At 40.9% G+C, this 20,226-nt stretch overlaps 1 protein-coding gene across 2 annotated transcripts in view; it reads left to right on the top strand.

Moving 5' to 3' along the window:
* Positions 1-19,484, top strand: part of LOC138005534 (dynein axonemal assembly factor 3-like) — a 26,991-nt gene extending 7,507 nt beyond the window's left edge. The window contains exons 6-15 of one of the 2 annotated variants that reach the window (XM_068851751.1): positions 5,715-5,778; positions 7,369-7,451; positions 7,814-7,904; positions 8,218-8,343; positions 10,552-10,674; positions 11,787-12,006; positions 13,988-14,102; positions 15,412-15,486; positions 16,310-16,391; positions 18,134-19,484. In XM_068851751.1, the coding sequence (XP_068707852.1) occupies positions 5,715-5,778; positions 7,369-7,451; positions 7,814-7,904; positions 8,218-8,343; positions 10,552-10,674; positions 11,787-12,006; positions 13,988-14,102; positions 15,412-15,486; positions 16,310-16,391; positions 18,134-18,193 (1,039 nt within the window). In that variant the 3' untranslated portion in view covers positions 18,194-19,484. The remainder of the gene's footprint in view (positions 1-5,714; positions 5,779-7,368; positions 7,452-7,813; positions 7,905-8,217; positions 8,344-10,551; positions 10,675-11,786; positions 12,007-13,987; positions 14,103-15,411; positions 15,487-16,309; positions 16,392-18,133) is intronic. The other variant, XM_068851754.1, reaches the window with a different exon arrangement.
* Positions 19,485-20,226: the final 742 nt, after the last annotated feature.

Raw genomic sequence — 20,226 nt, 5'->3', positions numbered from 1 at the left:
TTCAACGCGTTTGCGTTTTTTTTTTTAACGCAAACGCAAACGCGTTGACCAAAGTCATTAACTTTCCGAAGTATTTGCATCACAAAAGGTTCAATGATGCGTTCGAAAAGTAATGTCACAAAATAAAACACAGTCTCGTTGTCTGGCTATACAAAGTTCGCGTTGCGGCCTCATAAAAACAAAAAGGTTTGTGTTTTCGGATTTTTTCACGTCCCACAGCCGTGTCATGTAAACTAAAATTACAAAATAAAATTTGAAGCGACCAAAAATGATTCTATGACAAGCGTAATGAAAATCCATGATATAACGCGCCGGCAAGCAGTTGTAAACACGAAAAAGCCAGCCGAAATTATGTGAATGGCTTTACAACTGTCTTGAAGCTTTTAACAACATGAACCAAAAGCACCGGGGACAATAAATTTGTTGACATTTGGAGTGGTAGTTTGCTTCAAAAGTAAAATCATTTTAGATATACAGGAACGAATTACACATTGCGCTGTTTCAACACGGAGATGAGAAAATTAGATGGCGACAAGCTCAAAAGACTTTTTGGTTTCGCCGCTAAAAAGACGAAATTGCTAAGCTTCCCTGATTATTGATCGATAATAACTTCATAGTTCTATTTCTTCAGTGATCTCCAATAAAAGCTGTGTTAAAATGGACTTCATTGCAAAGGCTGTTTATGTAAATGTTATAAAACAATGGTACGTCCAACCATGGAATATGCATGTCCTGTGTGGAATCCTCACCAGCAATATCTATCTGATAAACTCGAAAAAATTCAGAGGAATGTCTCAAGATGGATTTTAGGGAGTTCCATTGAGTACAATGAACGTTTAGAATACCTGGGATGGCCAAGTCTTCACTCTCGTCGTGACTTTCTTAGCATAGTCCAATTATTTAAGTTTATTAATTGTTTTTCTAAAGTCAATTTACATGATTACATACAGTTTTCGAAAGGTCGTACCAGGTCTGCTCATGGTTACAAAATTTGGACACCATATGCTCGAACTAACATCTATAAATTCTCCTTTTGGCTGAGGTATATTAATACGTGGAATGATCTGCCAGAAAATTTAGTTCATTGTAATTCTGTCAGTAAATTTAAGAAAGGTCTTAAAAGTTATTTATACAACGTGACTCAGTAATCTTTTTATCCATTCATTTTTCTTTACTCTTTGTAAATATTCTACATTTTCTCCATGTTTATAGTTAAAATATTTTTAATGAACGTATAATGTATTTATATTTTATAGTTTCTTAATATTTCTATATTTAATGTTTATTAATATATTTTTTTTATTCTAATCTGTTTTGGGGGTTGCCGTATATGAGGATTCAGTTCTTCCCTGGCAGCACCCTTTTTGCGATGTTCTTTGCAAATAAAGTTGTTATAAATAAATAAATAAATAAATAAATGTGCGCGGGGCGGAGAAGAATAAATAATTCATTCGTTGTCACGCAACCTTTTCACCCCAAGCGCAGACGGCACGTATTATTATTTTGCTCCCTTTTGTGATAAAAGCATGAAACTTTGTAATAATCTCTGGAAGGCAAAATTAATTGACAACGCAGTAATTCAGCACTAAAGCTCACCACTTCACAAAAGGTCAACTAAAAATAAGAAACGGAGATTTCAAAATAGATAAGGCGGCTATATAAAGATGTGCAAATATTCGACTGATTATTCTCTGTAGTCAGTACCGCTCTGATCAAGTGAAAGACAGTTTGAAAGGAAACAACGCGGCGAACTAGCCATCAAAGCTTACTGAAAAACACATACAAACAATTTTCGTCTGGACTGAATATCAATCGTTGATCGATTGTTATTTGAGAGTTTTATAATGTCCGAGAATCTGTTGCGTGATAGTTGCTCGACGATTTAAACTGATTCATGCATATGCAGCTGCAGGTTATATCAAGGTCGTGATGCAGTTTCGCTTAATATGTGTTCTCATTGAAACATTCTATAAAAAAAACCCAATGCTCTAAGATTATTTTATTGTGTAGTAGAAGTATAATTTCGCTAGTGTAGCGATCGCGATCAAGCGTGTTCGTGTTATCTGATACAAGAAATTCGGAGAAACAAATCAATAACGCGGATTTCTTCTACGTAGCCGATTAAACAAGCGCATCTTTTCTCGTTCCTGAAGATTTCTTTTCCACCATTGATTGATAGTCAGTTGATCACACTTGTTCACTTTCCATCGCTAAAATTGCAGTCACTTTGTGGCCGTAATTTACATACCAACTTGTAACACAATGCAAAGGTGCCAAACTTGAATAACAAAGGACAAACGCGTTGAAAAAAGACTAGTTCGCAAACGCGTTTTTTTTTTTTCAAACGCGTTGGCTCTTCGTTCCCAACGCGTTGTCAACGCGTTTGATGGTTCGCTTATCTTTGAGCGGTACTGTAGCACTTGCCGGCCAGGCTTTCGTGGTTTCAAGTTTACAAGGAAACACTTCATCCAATAACAACCTTTCTCTCTCGCTAATTTTGAATGCTTTACTCCCGTTTTTCAATTCAAGAAGAGTCAAAATCTTACAGGCTAGCATTGCTCTCATCAATGCCTGGTCTGTTAAAACTTGGACGTTTAAAGATTCGTGCAGTTTCACAATGGTCTTTTCCCAAGAGGCGTAGATCCTTTCTGATTGTGATTCTTTCAGTATGACTTGACACGGTCTCGACAACACGGATTCGCTTGCAAATCCTGGAATGTTTGCTGGCAACGTACAGTTTTTAAAAAAAGATAATTCAGACGAACTTGCGATGTAATTGAACGCCGAAAGATTCACACTCGAGCCTCCCAGGGTAAGCATGAACTTCAGTAATAGGTTCTTGTTCGAAGCATCGGGGGTTGTCAATCTGCTGAATATACAGTACATAAACGAAGAAGTAGAGTGATACTCGCACAGGCACTTCACCAACAATTTCACTCGCTTCGTGATGCTCTCGATTCTATGCAGGAAAAATACTCTATACAAATCTGACATCTGGTCGGCGTCGCGACATCTCATTGCCAAACATGCACAATTTTCCGCTACCTGCGGTGGAAAGTCTTCTTGTTTCTCCTTAGAAAGGGCCATTTCTTGAGTTCTCTTGACTTCTCTTGACTTCTCTTAGGTTCTCTCGAGTTCTTCTGAGTCGTAGCTTTCTCAGTGGTTTGATTCTAGCTCAACCGCGTTCCGTTTTTATAGACCTTGAGTCTCGATTGCATGTAGAATCACGAGTATACGTCATATATGCAAACACGAAAAACATTGGTGGCCGAGTTTGTATGTCATAGCTGAACCCGGACTACTAAAGCAAACCACGACGGAGCCAAAATTGGCCCTCGTACTATGTCGTATGCGATGAGGCATGTTACGTCATGGATATCTTTGCTCTTTGACGCGGATGATACCACGAAGAATATTTGTGCTTCCAATGCGAAACGTAGCCTATCTTTAAACGAGATGCTTCTGTGAAGCATACACTGGGTTGCCTGTGGTACGTGCTACAGAAAATCAGAAGGCACTGAATTGTGTGGTATTGAAATACAGCATTCCAGTCTCTGAAGAACAACAAATAAAGGAGAAGCGAGAAACATTGGCTTCTGGGCTGACATGTTGATAATTTTCAAGTTCCCCCACAACTTCTGTTTACCACAAGTGTGCCCTCTGAGCATCTGACTGCTTTCTAATACTAAAGTTCACTGAAGTTAAGCCCTGCCGGGCGGGGTTAGTGTTTGGATGGGAGACCAAGACAACATTCCCCTCATAAAACAGAAGCATCGGACCGAAAATACTATTAACTCTAACAAATGCGAACTCAGCAAGGTACAGATCTTGTTAGCTTGCTTTATGCAAAACAAATATTGATGAAAAAGCAAATAACTATTGATACACAGTTTTCAGAAAGAGCAGAAGGAAGTTTCCCGAACGGTCGATCGAGAATAAAATATTTACGACATCAAAACAACATTAATTTTGAACCGTGAATATAGAATATAAAAGTTACGATCAGCGACAAACATTTTGGGAGATTTTTGCTATGTTCAAGTAAATTGCAAAATCGAAAAGTGACATGGCCGGAATTCAGCGAGCGCCGTGATTACGTTACTCGTCAAACAGTGAAGCATCTGTGTCAAATGATGGCAAGATACCGGGTTTTTAAAAAGTTTCTTTTTCTGTCAAGTGTTATAAAGTTTGACAATGAAATGAGCGAAGTCAAAACAAAGATCACAATCGCCCAACTCTTGTTTATGCAAAGTCAAAATTTACTCTCCAAGACGCGTACGACGTTATTATCACCAGGTAATTCCATCATTTTGGAAATAGCAGCTACTTTATTATTCATCTGCGTCACAAGTTTTCACTGATTTTGGGGCTCATTTTGTTGAAACTCGAGCACGCTTTCAACAGGCCTGTGAACCCTTCCCGCTTACAGAGCAAAACTAAAAAACTTCTCGCATATCACATTTCAACCTTAAGCTCGAAAATTCAATACACAACATGATATTATAATTCACAAAGGCAGAAAATACCACAGAATCCTTTTCCAGCGAAAGTTTTATTGAAACAAACAACATACTTGCTCTTAGAGGCGAAAACCTCTTCCTATTTCATTGCGTGCGTGAAGACAACAAACTCAATTGTGTCAAATTACCTTGTACTTCAGGTAAATACTGCTCACTTTGATTTCGTCTCGACGGGCGATAGATTGTTGTCGAAGTCCAGTACTCGTCGCTTTTGAGATTCATGCCTAGTTTATCCAACTGACTTTCCATTATTGAGCACCATAAGGGTATATTTTGTTTAAGGATCCACTAAAACGCCATTCGCGTTGCATGAGTTTCGACGCCATTGCAGGCTAAGTTAATGATTCTACTGTGTCCACCAGAGAAATCTACGCAGTTCCACTACCCTCTCGATCCTACGAAAATACGCGCAGAAGGCTCTATCCACAAAGACACCACTTACCAGGGGAGTGACAGGCAAGACTTTTACCGACACGGAAAAAAAAAAAAAAAAAAAAAAAGAAAAAGAAAAAAAACAAGAAAACAAACAAACTAAACGCAGACCTCGACTGGTTTGCCATAGGCAACCCAGTAAAAATACTTTTGCTAAGCCCACGAATTCCAACACCCATTACATTCCAACACCCATCACATTCCAACATCCATCACATACCAATACCCGTCGCATTCCATAACTCTACGGATTACCAGAGTAAACCATGACACCGAGAGCCAAAATTGCCCCTCCTACGAATGTCGTGCCATAAGGCATATTACGTCGTAAACATCTTTGCTCTTTAATACGAATGATATAATGAAATCATTGGTGGCCGAGTTTGTATGTCATAGCTAAACCCGGACTACTAAAGTAAACCACGACGGAGCCAAAATTGGCCCTCGTACTATGTCGTGTGCGATAAGGCATGTTACGTCATATCACGAAAAATATTTGTGCTTCTAACACAAAATGTAGCCTAAACAAAAGACCCCCCAAAACATCTTAGAACCCGAAAAGAATATGATGTAATAACCATGACATCACGAGTAATGTTTGTTCTCGAACGCAATAGCTTTTTTTCGCCCCAAAAACGTAGTAATGTCATTTATTGCTGTTTTGAAATTCACCTGCCACTGATACATGCAGATTTTACCAAGTTTTGAGATTAGTGGTAATGTTGATTAGAGGCGCTGTTTTCTTTGTTATTGTTTTCCCAGATTCATAACAGATTTGGATTACTTAGAGGCCAGCTTGCCAGTTTTTGATTTTTCACACCTGAAGGTAATGAGGAAAAAATTTAATAACTTGCATACAATCAATTAACTCTGAAAGGAAAGGAAAGGAAAGGAAAGGAAAGAAAAGTGTCTAGTCTGCTAGTGCTCCAGGAGCACAAACTGGGGACACTGTAAACTGAAATCAACAAGTTAACCCAAATCAAATGTTGGTTTTTGAGGAGAGGGGAACACCGCAGTACCCAGAGAAAAACCTCTGCCTCCGGGTGCAGAGTAGAGAACCAACACACTCAACCCACATATGATGCCAAGTCTGGGAATCAGACCCGGACCACATTGGTGGGGGGTGGGTGCTCTCACCACTGTGCCAGCCCTGCACCCTGTAAGCCCTTAAGTAACCAATCTGTATGTATACAAATCTGTTCCTTCTGTAGCTAGCGAAACTAAAAGCCATTCATTAGGCCACATTACCCTGGGAACTCCATGTCCCATTCTTTGAAAATAAAGTGAGAGATTGTTGACATGATATCCAATTTGATTTTTTTATGAACAGGGGTCATAAAACTGGGCCTGTAGTTAATGGACCTTATCTGAGAAGACCTACATGTAAACATCCAACCACTTGCAGTTAAAGTCACAACAGGAACACTTGCGTCCTAGTTATTCTTTGACCCTGAGAGCTGAGAGTTGATCGCGCACCGGTGGCTCAGTTGGTTGAGCGTCTGGCTGTCACGTGGGAGGTCGCGGGTTCGAACCCCAGCCGGATCAACACTCAGGATCTTAAAATAACTGAGGAGAAAGTGCTGCCTTTGTAATTTCATCTGCAAATGGTTAGACTTTCAAGTCTTCTCGGATAAGGACTATAAACCGTAGGTCCCATTTCACAAATATCTTCTATGTTCATAAGTTCCCTGTGGGACATTAAAGAACCCAAACACTATTCGAGAAGAGTAGGGGATAAAGTCCTGTTCTCTCCAGCAGAAGTGGCCAGCTTGGCAGTGATGTCTCTAAAAAGGCTTGTGGTGTATGAGGCCAACTGAGCAGAAATAGCCACAAGTCAAAAAGGGACTTTGCCGAGTGCTGGAACATGTAGATGTAGATGTAGATGTAGATGTAGATCTGGTATCAGAACCTGTGACATTCACAGGAATGTCCAGTGGCCTCTCCTTTGAACCATCTGGACTGGTCTTATCAACCATAATACGTCAAGGCAATCATTCTAATTTTAAACTTTAGTTCCCGGTGGAGGGACTTCGGATATGAAGGGGTGGGGATGCTCATCGCAAACTTTAAATTAAACCCCTAAAGGAGACCACTGTGGGCTTCGCCAAGGATTTTTTGACCCCTGAAAAAGACCATATTTAAAATGTATTAAATCTTTTATTTTTATTTTTCTTCACTGGGAAACCCCAATAAAGACCTTTTTGATGGCATTTTCCCCAGAACACCCTAAGTGAGACCAAAATCCGGAATTTACACCCCTAAGCAAGTCAATGAGGCTCCCCAACCTTTCATATGCGAGTTCCCCCCCCCCCCCTCCTCCCCACGCTTTAGTTGCCAAGTAATTTTCCATGTTTCAAATTTTTTTCATAACAATTTCAGAAAATGATCTCCTTGTCGAAATTCTCTATTCTTTCAGTTTAAAGAACGAGACCAGCTGGAGTGTATCTTTAAATTCTGGAGGAATCCAGACCCTAAGCAGTTTGATATATGCAAGCACTGGTAAGTATAAGTTATGAGTTCCAAAAACTGGAACTGTCTTTTCCAAGGATAAGGAAAATTATTACAAATCTCGGACTACAAAAATGTGTACAAAGCGTCTTCAAAGAAAGGCTCTTGTCAATACAAGAATACACGAATTCTTTGTATGACTGGCTGACGTATAAATTTTCAAGAATTATCTCTAATTATTAAACTACGTTCACAAATGGTAAAAGAAAACCTCAACATTCTTGAACATAATGCTTTAACAGAAATTCTATAATGCCATTTTGCTCATCCTGGGAATGTTTTGTTTCCTGCAAAATGAGTTTGTCAAGCATTATGATTTGATTCCTTTGCTTTGATGTATTTTTTTTCTTTAGGGAGGAGAGGTTAAGGCAATATTTTGCAACTCGTTACGACTCTCGAAAGAATATCTATGACTGGGACTATAATATGAAACTATCCAAGAAGGTATATAGCTTCAACTGTGTAGAATGTGGTTTTTAACTTATCGTACAGCCCTTAGAGCTCGGTTTTTATAAAGTGTGTATTGTAATAGCCCCCCCCCCCCAGGGGATGCTCACTCATCGTGCTAACATGAATGCACCAATTAGAGACGCCTCTGATTGTTCTTCATGAAAACCAATGAGAAGACACTTTGCTTCAGGGTTCCCCAGAGCTCTTCTCTCCTTCAGTAATACACGTCTCCACGAGCTGCAAGCCTTAAATGTCACCTTTATTGAATAAAGGTTCTGTTTGTTCTTTTTTGCTTTGAACCTTGCAGGCGTCTATTGTAAATGGCAATGAGTACAAGAGCTGGCGCGAACAAGGTGTGGCCTTCGAACTGCGTAGTGACTCGACTTACGAAGTTTCTAACAGGACCTTGGCATCAGGTCTTATCCTCAAAAAGGTAATAGATTAGTGAATCTAATGGGTTTAAGCTGTGTTGAAAACCGTCAGCAATTTAATGATTTATGTTGCGCCGGGCCGTTTTGTTGCGAAGGGCGCGAGCAAGCGGTCAATCCCCTTAAACGACCCGTTAAGGCGCCCGCAAACGGGGAAACATTGTTGCGGAACATTGTTTCCCGAAATGTTCCCTCGGTGCGCAAACAATCATTAGGGAGCTTAAGCAACGACAACGGCGACGGCAACGAGAACGTCACGAATTTGCATATTTAGTAGTTAAAAACAATAGCTTCGCACGCCCTGCACGTGCGTTTTTCACTTTTGTCCATTTCGTTGCCGTCGTCAGCAAAACAACAGCGTGAAATAGCCAAGTTTTTGGTTTTACGAAGAACGTCAGCACTTGAGGATAAATTTTCATTTTCTCTCCTAAAATGGAGTGCCGTTCCGACTGGTGTCATCTTTGAGGAATTACCACACCCTTGTCATCTTAAAAACGTTGAAACAGTCACGAAGCGATTAAAATCACGCAAATTTATATTTTGAGATGACGTTCTCGTTGTCGTCGCCGTTGTCTTTGCTTAAGCTCCCTATTATGACAGATAAGGACGGCAAAGAAAAACAATAAACAATTTCTTAAAGCACGTGCCGGGCGTGCAGAGATGTTGGGTTTGCTCCTTTGCACGTGCCACGAGACATGAAAAAACCATCTGTGAAATTGTCAACCGCTTGTTTTGGAAAGCCGATGTTTTAACATGTTTTTAAGGTAACAAAAAGAAAAAGAAATGTGAAGTTTGACGAATTAAATGCTCTCCGTTCTTGAGTTACAAAGGGAATTGTGACACCCGAAAATGGCCCGTAAAGTTTCGGGACTTTCGAGAAACGGGCCCCCTGGCCAGAGTTTCTCTGCCTTTGTGTGGGCCCATTTTTAATCAGTAGGGTTAACGCTCACATGGTTCATATGGGGTAGATACTTAGCACTTCACATTACACTCTAATCAGCCATCTTGAGAACTGATTTCACGGTAAGGAACTGTGCTCGATCTTGTTATGTCATCCGGATATAAAAAAATATCCGGACTTGGCGTCCACACGGTTCCGGATTCATATCGGATTCAAAAATATCCCCTCTGGAGGGAGCGTATTCAAAAAGTTCCGGATTCGCCAGCGAATTTGCCGGATACGTGTGGACGGAAGGCGTATCCGGAAAGAAAAATTTGCGGATTAAAAAACTGATATCCCGATACGTGTGGACGGGGCCTTAATGGTTTATCATTTACTAGAAATGGCCGAAAATTTCGATTGAATTTTACATGGTAAGTCTGTTTTGGAGAGTTGCTCTTTTATTTTTACCATTTACAAGCATAAACCGAATGGTCCCCGGTTTGTTTGTGAATTGGAAATTTCATGATTTGCGTGCTCGGTGTACCCTTCTGGAAAATGGCGGAAAGGGGAATGCGTGTTCACTGTCCTTTCCCTGGTTTATCTACTTTCCCAAGTCCCTCTCAGTAATTCTGAGAGAATTTCGAAACATTGGAACTCGCCGATCCTCATACAGGGTTCGTGCAGCCCCTTGAAGTCCTTGAAAAGCCCTGGAATTTAATTTTAGACTTCAAGGGCACTTGAAAAGCCCTTGAAAAAAAGGATTTTACGGAGAACTGCTTGAAAACTCCTTGAATTTTTGCTTGGGTGAAAATTGTTGAGATTGCATCATGCTAAGTTAAAAGAGACATTTCAAAAACTGAGCCCAAAATTGACTATTAGGGAAACATTAAAACCTAAAATTAAAATGTCCATGCGTGCACTCAACTTGCAGGATGTGGTAAGGAATATCAAGGGAGGCTTTTTAAGGAAAGAAAACACTGAAACACTATGTATGGCATAGAAATCTTCTTATAAAGACTCCTTGAAAACTCGATTACTCCTTGAATACTCCTGGAATTTTACAGACAAAATCGAGCACGAACCCTGTCATGGAACTTCTCATTCAAGAGCTTTTGCTTGCCATTCGCGCAAACCAGGGAACATCCGATCTGGTGTGAATATAATCAGCAAACTCTCATTCCAAATTTGTCTTATTCGCGCGGCGGCCATATTGGCCATAGGTAATAGATTTCGTAGCCCGAGCCTCGAGTTGAAATGTTTGGGAACGAGTTTTCAATCCCTCGGGCCGCCGTGTGATTATAGCCTATTCCTTACTTTCACTTTGTGTCAGGATGGCGAACGGATCGCCCGGCGCGGTTACTGGGGCGACATTATCAACAGCCCACACATCGCATTTGGAACAGAGAGTGAGGAGAAGTCACTTTTTAAAACATCCAATGGGCAGCATGTAAAAGTAAGTATGAACGGCGCTTAAAGCCTTTGGAATACGAGCTTTTTGATTTTTTACGCTTGAGAAAAATTATTGATACTGGTCTAAGCTTCGTATATGAAACAGGACTCCATGCTCTCCAATTTACAAACGATTGGACGAAGCGGTAGGCCGAGTCGAGTTCGCAGTCAGGTTTTCTCTTTGAGTCCAATTCTTTTCAAATTGGACAAGCATGGATTCCTGTTTCAGCACCCTGCGAGCAGAGCCTCCTTTTGTCTTTTTCTTTACTGAGAAGGAGAAAAGGAGGCTCTGCCTGAATTGCGACAACTCTTTGAAGCTGTCGCAGCCCGAACTTCTGGACTAGTCAATCTTGTTTTCTCTCGTCAAACCGGTTTTTCCAGTGCGAGCATCCGTTTAGTGATAAAACCGATGGTTATAGTTGAGCCCGCAAGACCGTAAAAAAACCAAGATGGCGGCGAAATCTGGCATATTAGGCTCGGGTTCGAGACTGTATGCTGGCAACATGAAGCGCATACTCAATAAAGATCTTACTCGATCCATGCAGAGTCTTTCTCGAGAACGCCAAAATCGAGCAAGTGAAAAAGGCTCTGCTAGCAGGCTGCTGTTACAAGTTTCTCTTGATCCAAAAGTCATTGATGTCCGCCATTATTAAAACAAGCAGCGCTTTTCACTGCTGTAAACATTATTGCATAATTGGCCAATACTTGCATGAACCTCCATTGTATTCCTCGGCAGTTGATTGTTTTAAACTCCGAAAAATGTAAGTTTCAAGTCGTTGTTTAAACTCGCGATTTTCTCAGGCTACGCCTCGTGAGTCCACGACATTTTGACCACTGTGGTGACGAATGTCGTTGTCGATAAGAGTACAGACAACGCTGAATCACGTTCGATTTGTTAAAGCGAAAAAGTCTTTTGACTCTATTGGTATGCAAAACTTGAGCTACATTCTTCTATTGTTTTGCCACCCATATTGCCGTCTTATCACTTGAGTGCAATCAAAGAATTGAATGGGAAAATTAATCAATATAGCTCTCGAACATGCACCTATAACCTCAGATTGGTTTTCTTCTATGGTCATTCGCTCAAATGGTGTACTCATTTTCAAAACTTTCTAGACCTCCACCCATGTATCGGAATACAATGTTACAGCGCTTATGCACGAAATAATGACAGGAGAAAAGTATGCGCCACCGAAGAGCGATGACAAAGACGCAGCAAAGAAGGAGAAAGCGACTTTACAAGTATTGACAGAAGAGCAGGAAATAGAGACAGACGAAAAAACAACACAGGAAGGGACAAAAGTGAAGACAGCCGATTCTGAATGTGGAACACAAGGTTGTAAATTATTTAAGGCGTGTGCAATCATCCCATGACACTTTCCAAGTACCGTTTAATTTTGTTCTTTCAGATGACTCACTCAGTTTCGAGTGTAAGCCCACTCGGAAAACCCAAAGTCAAGCTAAACGGCAACTTACATTATGAGGAGCAACTCCCATATATTCCTGTCACGGAGTTTCCACAGACCGATTTATTTTTAGATTAAATTTCCTGCGAATGAGACTCCCGCAGGAGCCCGATGACCAATCACTGGAACTTAACTTGACGTCACAGCGTCACCGAACTGGAACTGCCTCAGTTTGTTGTTTTGCGGCAAAGGTAGTCCAAAAATAGATTGATCTGTAAAAATGTTGTGACATAGGCTTAGTTTGGGAGTTGCTCGCTCCAACTTATGGGCTGCTGACATTATCTTGAACGTAATGATATATGAAATGTATCATATATTGAACTGCGGATATGAAATCAAGCGAAGCTATGATCCTCGAAGTTATCAACTGATTCATTCATCACGGGAACTATTGAATCCACAAATGACCAGCTGCCAACGTCAGTGGCTTCGTAGCTCAGTTGGTTGGAGTATCGCACCGGTATCGCGAGGTCACAGATTCAAACCCCGTTTAAGTCCTGAATTTTTCAGGCCTCTCTACGCAATTGGTGAAATTGCGTTCATAACTGCGAGGATCATAGCTTCACTTGATTACATTATCTTGTGTTCTCGGTTCTAAATTCTGCACTCAAGTTACATCTGGGGGCCTAAAACATCAAGGGGCTCTTCTCCAAGTTAACGATTATCTTTTTCTTCTGAATCGACTTGAGCGAGTTTCAATCGAGTGTCGTAAAACCAAAACCAAAGTAATTACTTTGGCCAATCAAAAAGGACGGAGACAATCCAGTAAACCAATCAAGACTCGAAGTAATTACACGTAGCCAAAGCGCGGGAAAATGTGCACGCGCGAGCCACGATTGGTTTTGGTTTCACTTGTGATTGGTTGAAAAAGTGGCGCGAGAACTTTGAACCAATCACTGAGTGAAGTAATGCAAAACCAAAGCAAGTCGCTAATTACTTTCGATACTCAAATGAAAACCCCTCAATTGTCGTTAATTAAAAAAAAAACGGTATATCGTTGGGTTAACCACTGAGGAACTTCTACTTTATACGAACGGCTTCTTTCTGCTTCGCCATTGAAGACCAAGACACCAAGGTTCATTCATTCAAGTCTCGCATAGCCTCGGAACATCGCTGCTGAACCGAGTGATACTTCTATGCCTGGATGTTAAAATGTTAATCTTTGATGTGAACTTTAGCATTCTACTTTTCATTTCTTCAGTAGCGAGGGAATGTACAGGTTTGCAACGGCGTTCAAGTTAAAAACCTTCTTACATTTTGTCAAGAAAAAATAACATTTTCGCGGCTAGCTTTGTAGCCATGTGGTGGACAAGAAGCTATGTGAAGGGGTTAGTAAGGTAACAGTTCCAGGTTCGAGTCCTTTTTCCAGACATTTGGGTTGTCTTATATAAAGAAATTATGATTTTGCACAAAATCTATCAGCCCATCGGTGTTTTGAATTAACGCTAAAAGTCGATTCAAAGGAAATTAAGAATTAACGTTAATAGGTTAAATGATTAAGTCACATGCCGAGAATACGTTGGGAAAATGAAGGCTTATCCAATTCTGAGCTGCGGGCGCCACTTTTTCAAAGCTGGGATAACTTAATGCAGTGCATAAGCCACTATCTAACAGTCGCAATCTGCAACAATTTCAGTGTAATTGCCCACGTAACAGTGAGTAAGCACATTTAAGTAAGGGCGTGTACGACAACCTCGATCAACGTTTAACGAGGAGAATATTTTATATTCTGGATAGTCACTTATCCACTGGATAGAGTTATCTGGTCTTTGAACAACTCAGGAGTTCAGGTCTCCAGCCTCCTCAAAGGCCACTGGCTTCATCTTTGTCATTTGCGCTCTATTTTTTTAGGCTACATCAAGTGTCCCGGTATCAAGGTCCATTTCCTACCTGTAAACTGTGTGCTGGATCTTTCCAAGAAAAGCAAATACAACAACTTTTTTGATGTCGTTTACTTCTCCAACAGGTACGTTTATATCCCGTGAAAGGTGCCACTGTTTTTCTGGGGATGGTATCTTTCTCTTGCGAGTTTTAATGTTTTTTTTATTTTTCGGGCGCAAATCCCACGCTAGTTGCTGGGAGGCGAAATAGCAAAGGGTGTTCGGAGTTTGCACGCCTTCAACCATAGTTAGTTTCGCTTTCTCAGCGATTCGTGAATAAGCTGCAAAACCTAAATCTCCGTGCTGTTCTACTTCGTCTTGCCTCCCAGGATTACTTGTATCCTTGTGTGTCACTGCCATGTGCCTTTTTAGTCCGCTCTTGCTCTTGCATTTCGTCTGGCACAGTTCTCATACAGTGTTTTCGAGTTGAACCTGATGTAAAGAAAAGATACATTTAATGATAGCCCAGCAATCAGTCGGGAAACGACAAATTACACGGTTTTGTTCGAAGAACGCATCAAATAACAACATATCTCCGCATGAAAGTAGTTTTAAGGAAATTTTCGAATAACACATGAAGTTAACAGCACCAACACCGATCGATCGACTTTCGAACGTCATTAATTTTGTGATATTTTTTAAGTTGCTATAGAAGTTGCTAACACTTACTTCAATTGCAGCTTCTCGAAACTGTTCATCTAGCTCTTCTCCATTCTCCAAAATATCCAAAATCGTGTCAAAATCGTCTCCAAATAAATACAAATCATTCACGTCCGTCATGTTGGTTTTCACTGTGCACTGTCAATGTCATGTGACCACTTGTGTCAACTTCAAATGCCAAACAATGGAAAGTTGCTTTGACGTTTGCCGGGTTTCTTAACCAGTTCCCTCTATTAACTATGCTTCAACCCCGGCTTCAACGCAGCCCACTGTTTTATTATATACTAATATGCGTTATCTTCGATTCAGCTCGAGAACGATTGGAACTGGTGTGAAAATTTGTGTGTTCTGCAGGGAGAGCATGCAGTTCGGAATAAATTGTGTTTATTAAATTTTCGATCTCGGATATTGCATTTCTAGCTTTCTGATTGGTTCACTCAGTCTCGGTTATCAGCTCATATACCGCGTGACCTGAAATGGAAACTGATTGCGTCAAGTGTTGGCAAGCTTTTCCACGCTGGAAACTGATAGGCTTTAATTTCCAAGTGTCAAATCTTTCAGAATTTAATGAGAATTTAATAAACAATAATTCCATTCGCGCTTGTTGGATATGAGACTTGTTATAGCCAACTCGGCATCTCTCATATCCAACGCGCGCTCATGGAATAATTGTTAATTGATCCAATTTTGGGGACAGTTGGATTTGCGAAAGCTCTATGTTGCTTTTTTTTACAGTATGGTTCATTTATTAACACCAGAGGTCAAGGAACTTTTTGCCGATGAAGCCGTCATCGTGGCTGAAACAACCAAGTAAGCTTACAATCCGTCGAAGTAGGATCGGGTACACTAGTACTAGAATGCACGAGCGCTGATATTCCTACCTCTGATAGAGCTGTAAGGACTACAATCCTGGTCAAAACTGTTGGGACAATTCCCACTTTCCTCGCTCCCCCCATTACAATGTTGATTTTTCACGGTGTCCGAAGTCAAGAGTAGTTCATCGATCGCACGAATGTCTCAACATTGTCTGTGGGGAAGGGGGGGGGGGGGGGGACGCAAAAAAGGCAGCGACAGAGGAGCACGCGTTGGTTGTATAACGATGGAAGCAGATTTGACCAGTGCCCCAAAGTCTTTTGACCAGGATTGTAGATATTGCACGTTTTTGATAAAGCGTGAAACTGATTTTTATCAAAAAGGTCTGTCAAGATTTAAAGACTGTTACTGTGCGAATCCGAAAACCATGAACACTTTGATTTGATTTTGACATTTCCATTGTGTAGCAACCAATCGGAAGCGACGTGAAACCATAAAATGTGATCGGAGATTTGAGATCTCGCACACCGGCTACTAGGAGGTGATCAGTACTCGGCTAATCACCTTCGAGTTAGCCAAGAAAAATTTAGTTTGTGCCCCTCAGAGGGACACAAACATGGCGTCTCCTTACAAAGCCTTATAACTTGAGTAAAGCATTTCTTCGAATATCTCCCGCTCGAAACATCGCACAGACCTGAACCTTTGCGAGACCGTTTGAATATTCATCTTCTTTTATCTCTCTGATTCTTGACTTTACTTGTTGAATGGTTTTGATGATGGTGTGACAGTGAAAACCGGCAATTTTTATATCCCTTTCAAGGTTCATGTTGGATCTCAGACCCGAGCAAATGCAAGAATACGTGAAAAAGATAACTGCCATGGCTCTGAATGTTGGCTGTAAGGTGTGTTCACTTTAAGGCGTGGTAGGGCGAAAAACGTTCAAAAACTAAAGTTAGTTTTCTAGTCTTTCAGCGGTGGAACACTAATTGGGACATCGTAAACTGAAATGAACAAATTAACGCAAATCAAATCAAATGCTGGTTTTTGAGAAGTGGGGAAACCGGAGTACCCGGAGGAAAATCTCTCTGAGCAGAGTAGAGAACCAACTTCCCTGATAGCAGAGGTCTCTGTTCTTTTGCGTTCGCTGGTTTAACGAGTACGGGAGAAGACACCTCTGCCATGGATCGAAATTCACTGTGTTGAGCGTGCACGGCGGTTACTTAGCGACCGAATCCTTACGTCATACTTCATGTTGTGTGGGCTCACTTTAAACAACAGCGGAATTACTGTAAAGGAATGCGCGGGACACAGTGGGCTCAAGTCACAGTCAGCAAACATATCATGGGGCATGCGGTTTGAAGAGTGCCTTCCAAGGTTGTGGACGGCGGTTGCATCAGAGCGAGTTTCGATCCATGGCAGAGGTATCTTCTCCCATACTCGTCAACCCAGCGAACGCAAAAGAAAAGAGACCTCTGCTAACAGGTAAAGAACCAACAAACTCAAACCACGTATGACGCCGAGTCGGGGAATCGAACCCGGGTCACATTGGTGGGAGGCGAGTGCTCAGACCACTACGCCAGCCCTGCCCTCCCTCGTCGATGGGAGGGAGTTTAAGAAACGACAGCCCACCGCACACTAGAGGTAGAACCCACACACTATTCGAGAAGAGTATGGGATGAAGTTCCCGATGTTGTGGCTGTCCTTTGTCATGTATGGGTTGGTGGGTGGGTGGGTGGGTATAGCAGGTCCACATCAGTTGAATAGCTGCCAGAAACTTCAACCTTCCGCACGAATTCAAACTGGTTTGAATTCGTGGTGCTGATCGTAGCCACAAACTTTTGCCGCAGGGAAAATGATTTTTACAAAATTAACCGTGTCACGCGAGGCGAATTGTTGCGGCGTCTTGTTCCCGCGAAGTGTCGCACGACTTATCCTCTAGTGTGTCCCATCCTTAAAAGAGGGCAAATAATCGTGCTCCAACGTGTGGCGCGCATTTTGTGGTATTCTGCATAACAACGACATAAAATATAACGTGAGGATACAAATGCTAATCTTTATTTATTTTTCCTCTGAAACTGCTGTTACCGAATTTATTTTAGGGTACTTCGAATAATCGTGCAAGACTTAAAGTTATATTTTGAGGTGACGTTTCCGTCTACTTCGCCGTCGTATATCTTAAAGTCCCTATTGTTTGATTATGCGTAGCTGTCGTCCTTTCTCAACTCCCTGTTGACCGTGTTTCACGACCGGTTTGTCAGGTCGCTTAGCGACTGACAACCGAAATTCCGCGAAAAAATTTCCTTTCTCAACTCGCTTAAAGTTAAGCGACTCGGCAAATTTCAATAGAACTCTCATTGAATTTAAGCCACAAAAGCACGTAGTTTAAGGGAGTTGGCAATTTCAAATCGGAATTACAGCAGGCGTGCTATTTTTATTATCTTTATTATTGCATTGGCTGCTCTCTCCTCATTTAATCTTACCAGTGGAAACAGGTATCATTTTTAAGTCGCTTAACGAAGTCTGCAAACAAACCACTTTCAGGAATGTTAAGCGAGACCACTGCTGTCGTGAACACACGTCTCTTCTTTCACCTTATTCAGTTCGCATTGCTTGCCTTTGATGTATTTTTCTTTATCTTTTCCAGGCCACAAGAGATGTTGATGGAGAGAAAGATTCGCACGCCTTCTTCACTTTTCAGAGATGACATTGGAGAATAAGAATAAGAGTACATTCAGCTTTCCGAAAGAAAATTACAATTTCCTCGATTGTGATTGGTTAAAAAACTCGTATATATTTTCCACAAATTCACTGGCCAAGCTTCTGACCAAGTTGTTATCGGACAATCAAAAAGCCAATCACATTCAAAGTTGTGGTTTAAAAACAACCAATCACGTTCAAAGTTGTAGTTAAATCAACTAATCACAACCTTGGTTTCAATTACCATAGAAACAGTGTTTACGTACAGACTCCTATTACTCTTTCTTTCAGAGCGATATTAAACTATTTACGCCTCCTTTGTCAGTCTTTGAATCCAAATTTTCCCTTTCTTTCAGAACTTGGCTCGCTCTTCTTCTTTTCTCGGAAATTGTAATTTTTATGATTTATAGGTGAGAGGACTTCGTGTCGTCCAATTCGGTCTGTAATCATACTCGTAATAAACAAATCGGACTCCCTTTGCGCGGTCGTCCGATTTTGTTATCACTCGTATGATTACAGACCGAATCAGACTCCACTCAGTCCTGTGACCATTACTTATCACTCGTGTGAGGCATTTACGCCTGCTGTTTATACTCCACAAGTTTCACGCTTGCTATCAGAAGAGAGATTTAGCATCACGGTTTACGTGAAACGCGAACGCCGGGCAAAAGTGACTTACGTGACCATGATTTTCCCGCCATTTTTCGCGTTTACCTGTTGCCTCTTGCCTTTTCTACGTGAAAGTAGGCATTTTTGCGTATGCCGTATACGTGGAATTTTCTTCTCGTTTTTCTTCTACATAAGGAGTTGTTTGTGGAAATTAAGAACCCCCAAACCATTTTCCGTTGAGTCAAACAAGGAAAAATTAGGTTTCATGGTTATGGATCGTTCATATCCAACTCCTTACCGTAATTTTCTTCATGAACTCATTCATGTTTAGTCTCTGTGGCCGACTCACGAAACAGCTTAATCGAAACTCGCAAAATTTGACAGTTAAGGATTTTCATTTTATGTAGTGTCTTTTTCTGCAAACGAAAGACTCCGAGTTTTTGTTTTTGTTTTTGTTTTTTGTGAACGAAATACTCGAGATTAAAAGTTGCTGTGGGGTCACGATGCTAACGTCGCAAGCTTCACTCCATTTTACGTGAAAATTGAAACAGCAAGGCGACGCTTGCGGTTTCACGTAAACGTGACACTAAAAATCTTCAGAGATGCGAAAATGACGTGAAAGTTATCCTCTTAGAACTCTTGCTCGAGATGTACACAGAACAACATAATAAAATGTATGTCAATCGTTCATAAGTTCCAGTTGTACAATTTACTTCACCTAAGGCTCCTGAAGGATAAATCAATCCAAATATTAATAACACAACAACCACTTCAAGCTTGTGAATATTCTATGTCCCTCTAGCGAGGCACTGTCGTGCAAATTTCCCTTTCGTAAACGGTCGTTGCCATTTGAAACGGTCGATGCCATTTATAACGGTCGACTACACAGTTCACTTCAAAGAAAATTAAAAGAAACAAACTAAGAAAAAATATTAACAAAAATTAAGACAAAAAAGGAAAAAAAAAACATTTATAAAAGAAAAACTGGAGGAAAAAAAGAGTCCGAAAATTTCAAGACTCAAACTCGGGTTCTTAGCCCTCGCCCTAAACAGAACCCTAACCCGAACCCGGCCTAACTCATGACCAGCGAGACACAACTCCCAGTAACCGCAACCTTTTGAGTTCTTAGACCTAACGAGTGTAATTCAGAGCTAAAAAATGGCATCGACCGTTTCAAATGGCAACGACCGTTCTGAGAAATGGCAACGACCGTTTACGAAAGGGAAATAAGCGTCGCGAACCGCGCCAAATGTAGGGCTGCAAGAGGGTCAACTTTATCCAATTTAATATTTATAAATTGCGTCCAATATATTGCTAGACTATGCCATTTCCATTACGTGTATTAAAATGCTTTTGGCACTTGAACCCGTCCGCGCGCACAAATCTTTTCATTCGTCAGTAATTATTTATTATGACGTGATTCGCAAGTCT

The sequence above is a fragment of the Montipora foliosa genome, chromosome 1, assembly GCF_036669935.1.
Source record: "Montipora foliosa isolate CH-2021 chromosome 1, ASM3666993v2, whole genome shotgun sequence".
NCBI lineage: Eukaryota > Metazoa > Cnidaria > Anthozoa > Scleractinia > Acroporidae > Montipora > Montipora foliosa.
This window is presented reverse-complemented; position numbering and strand designations above follow the sequence as displayed.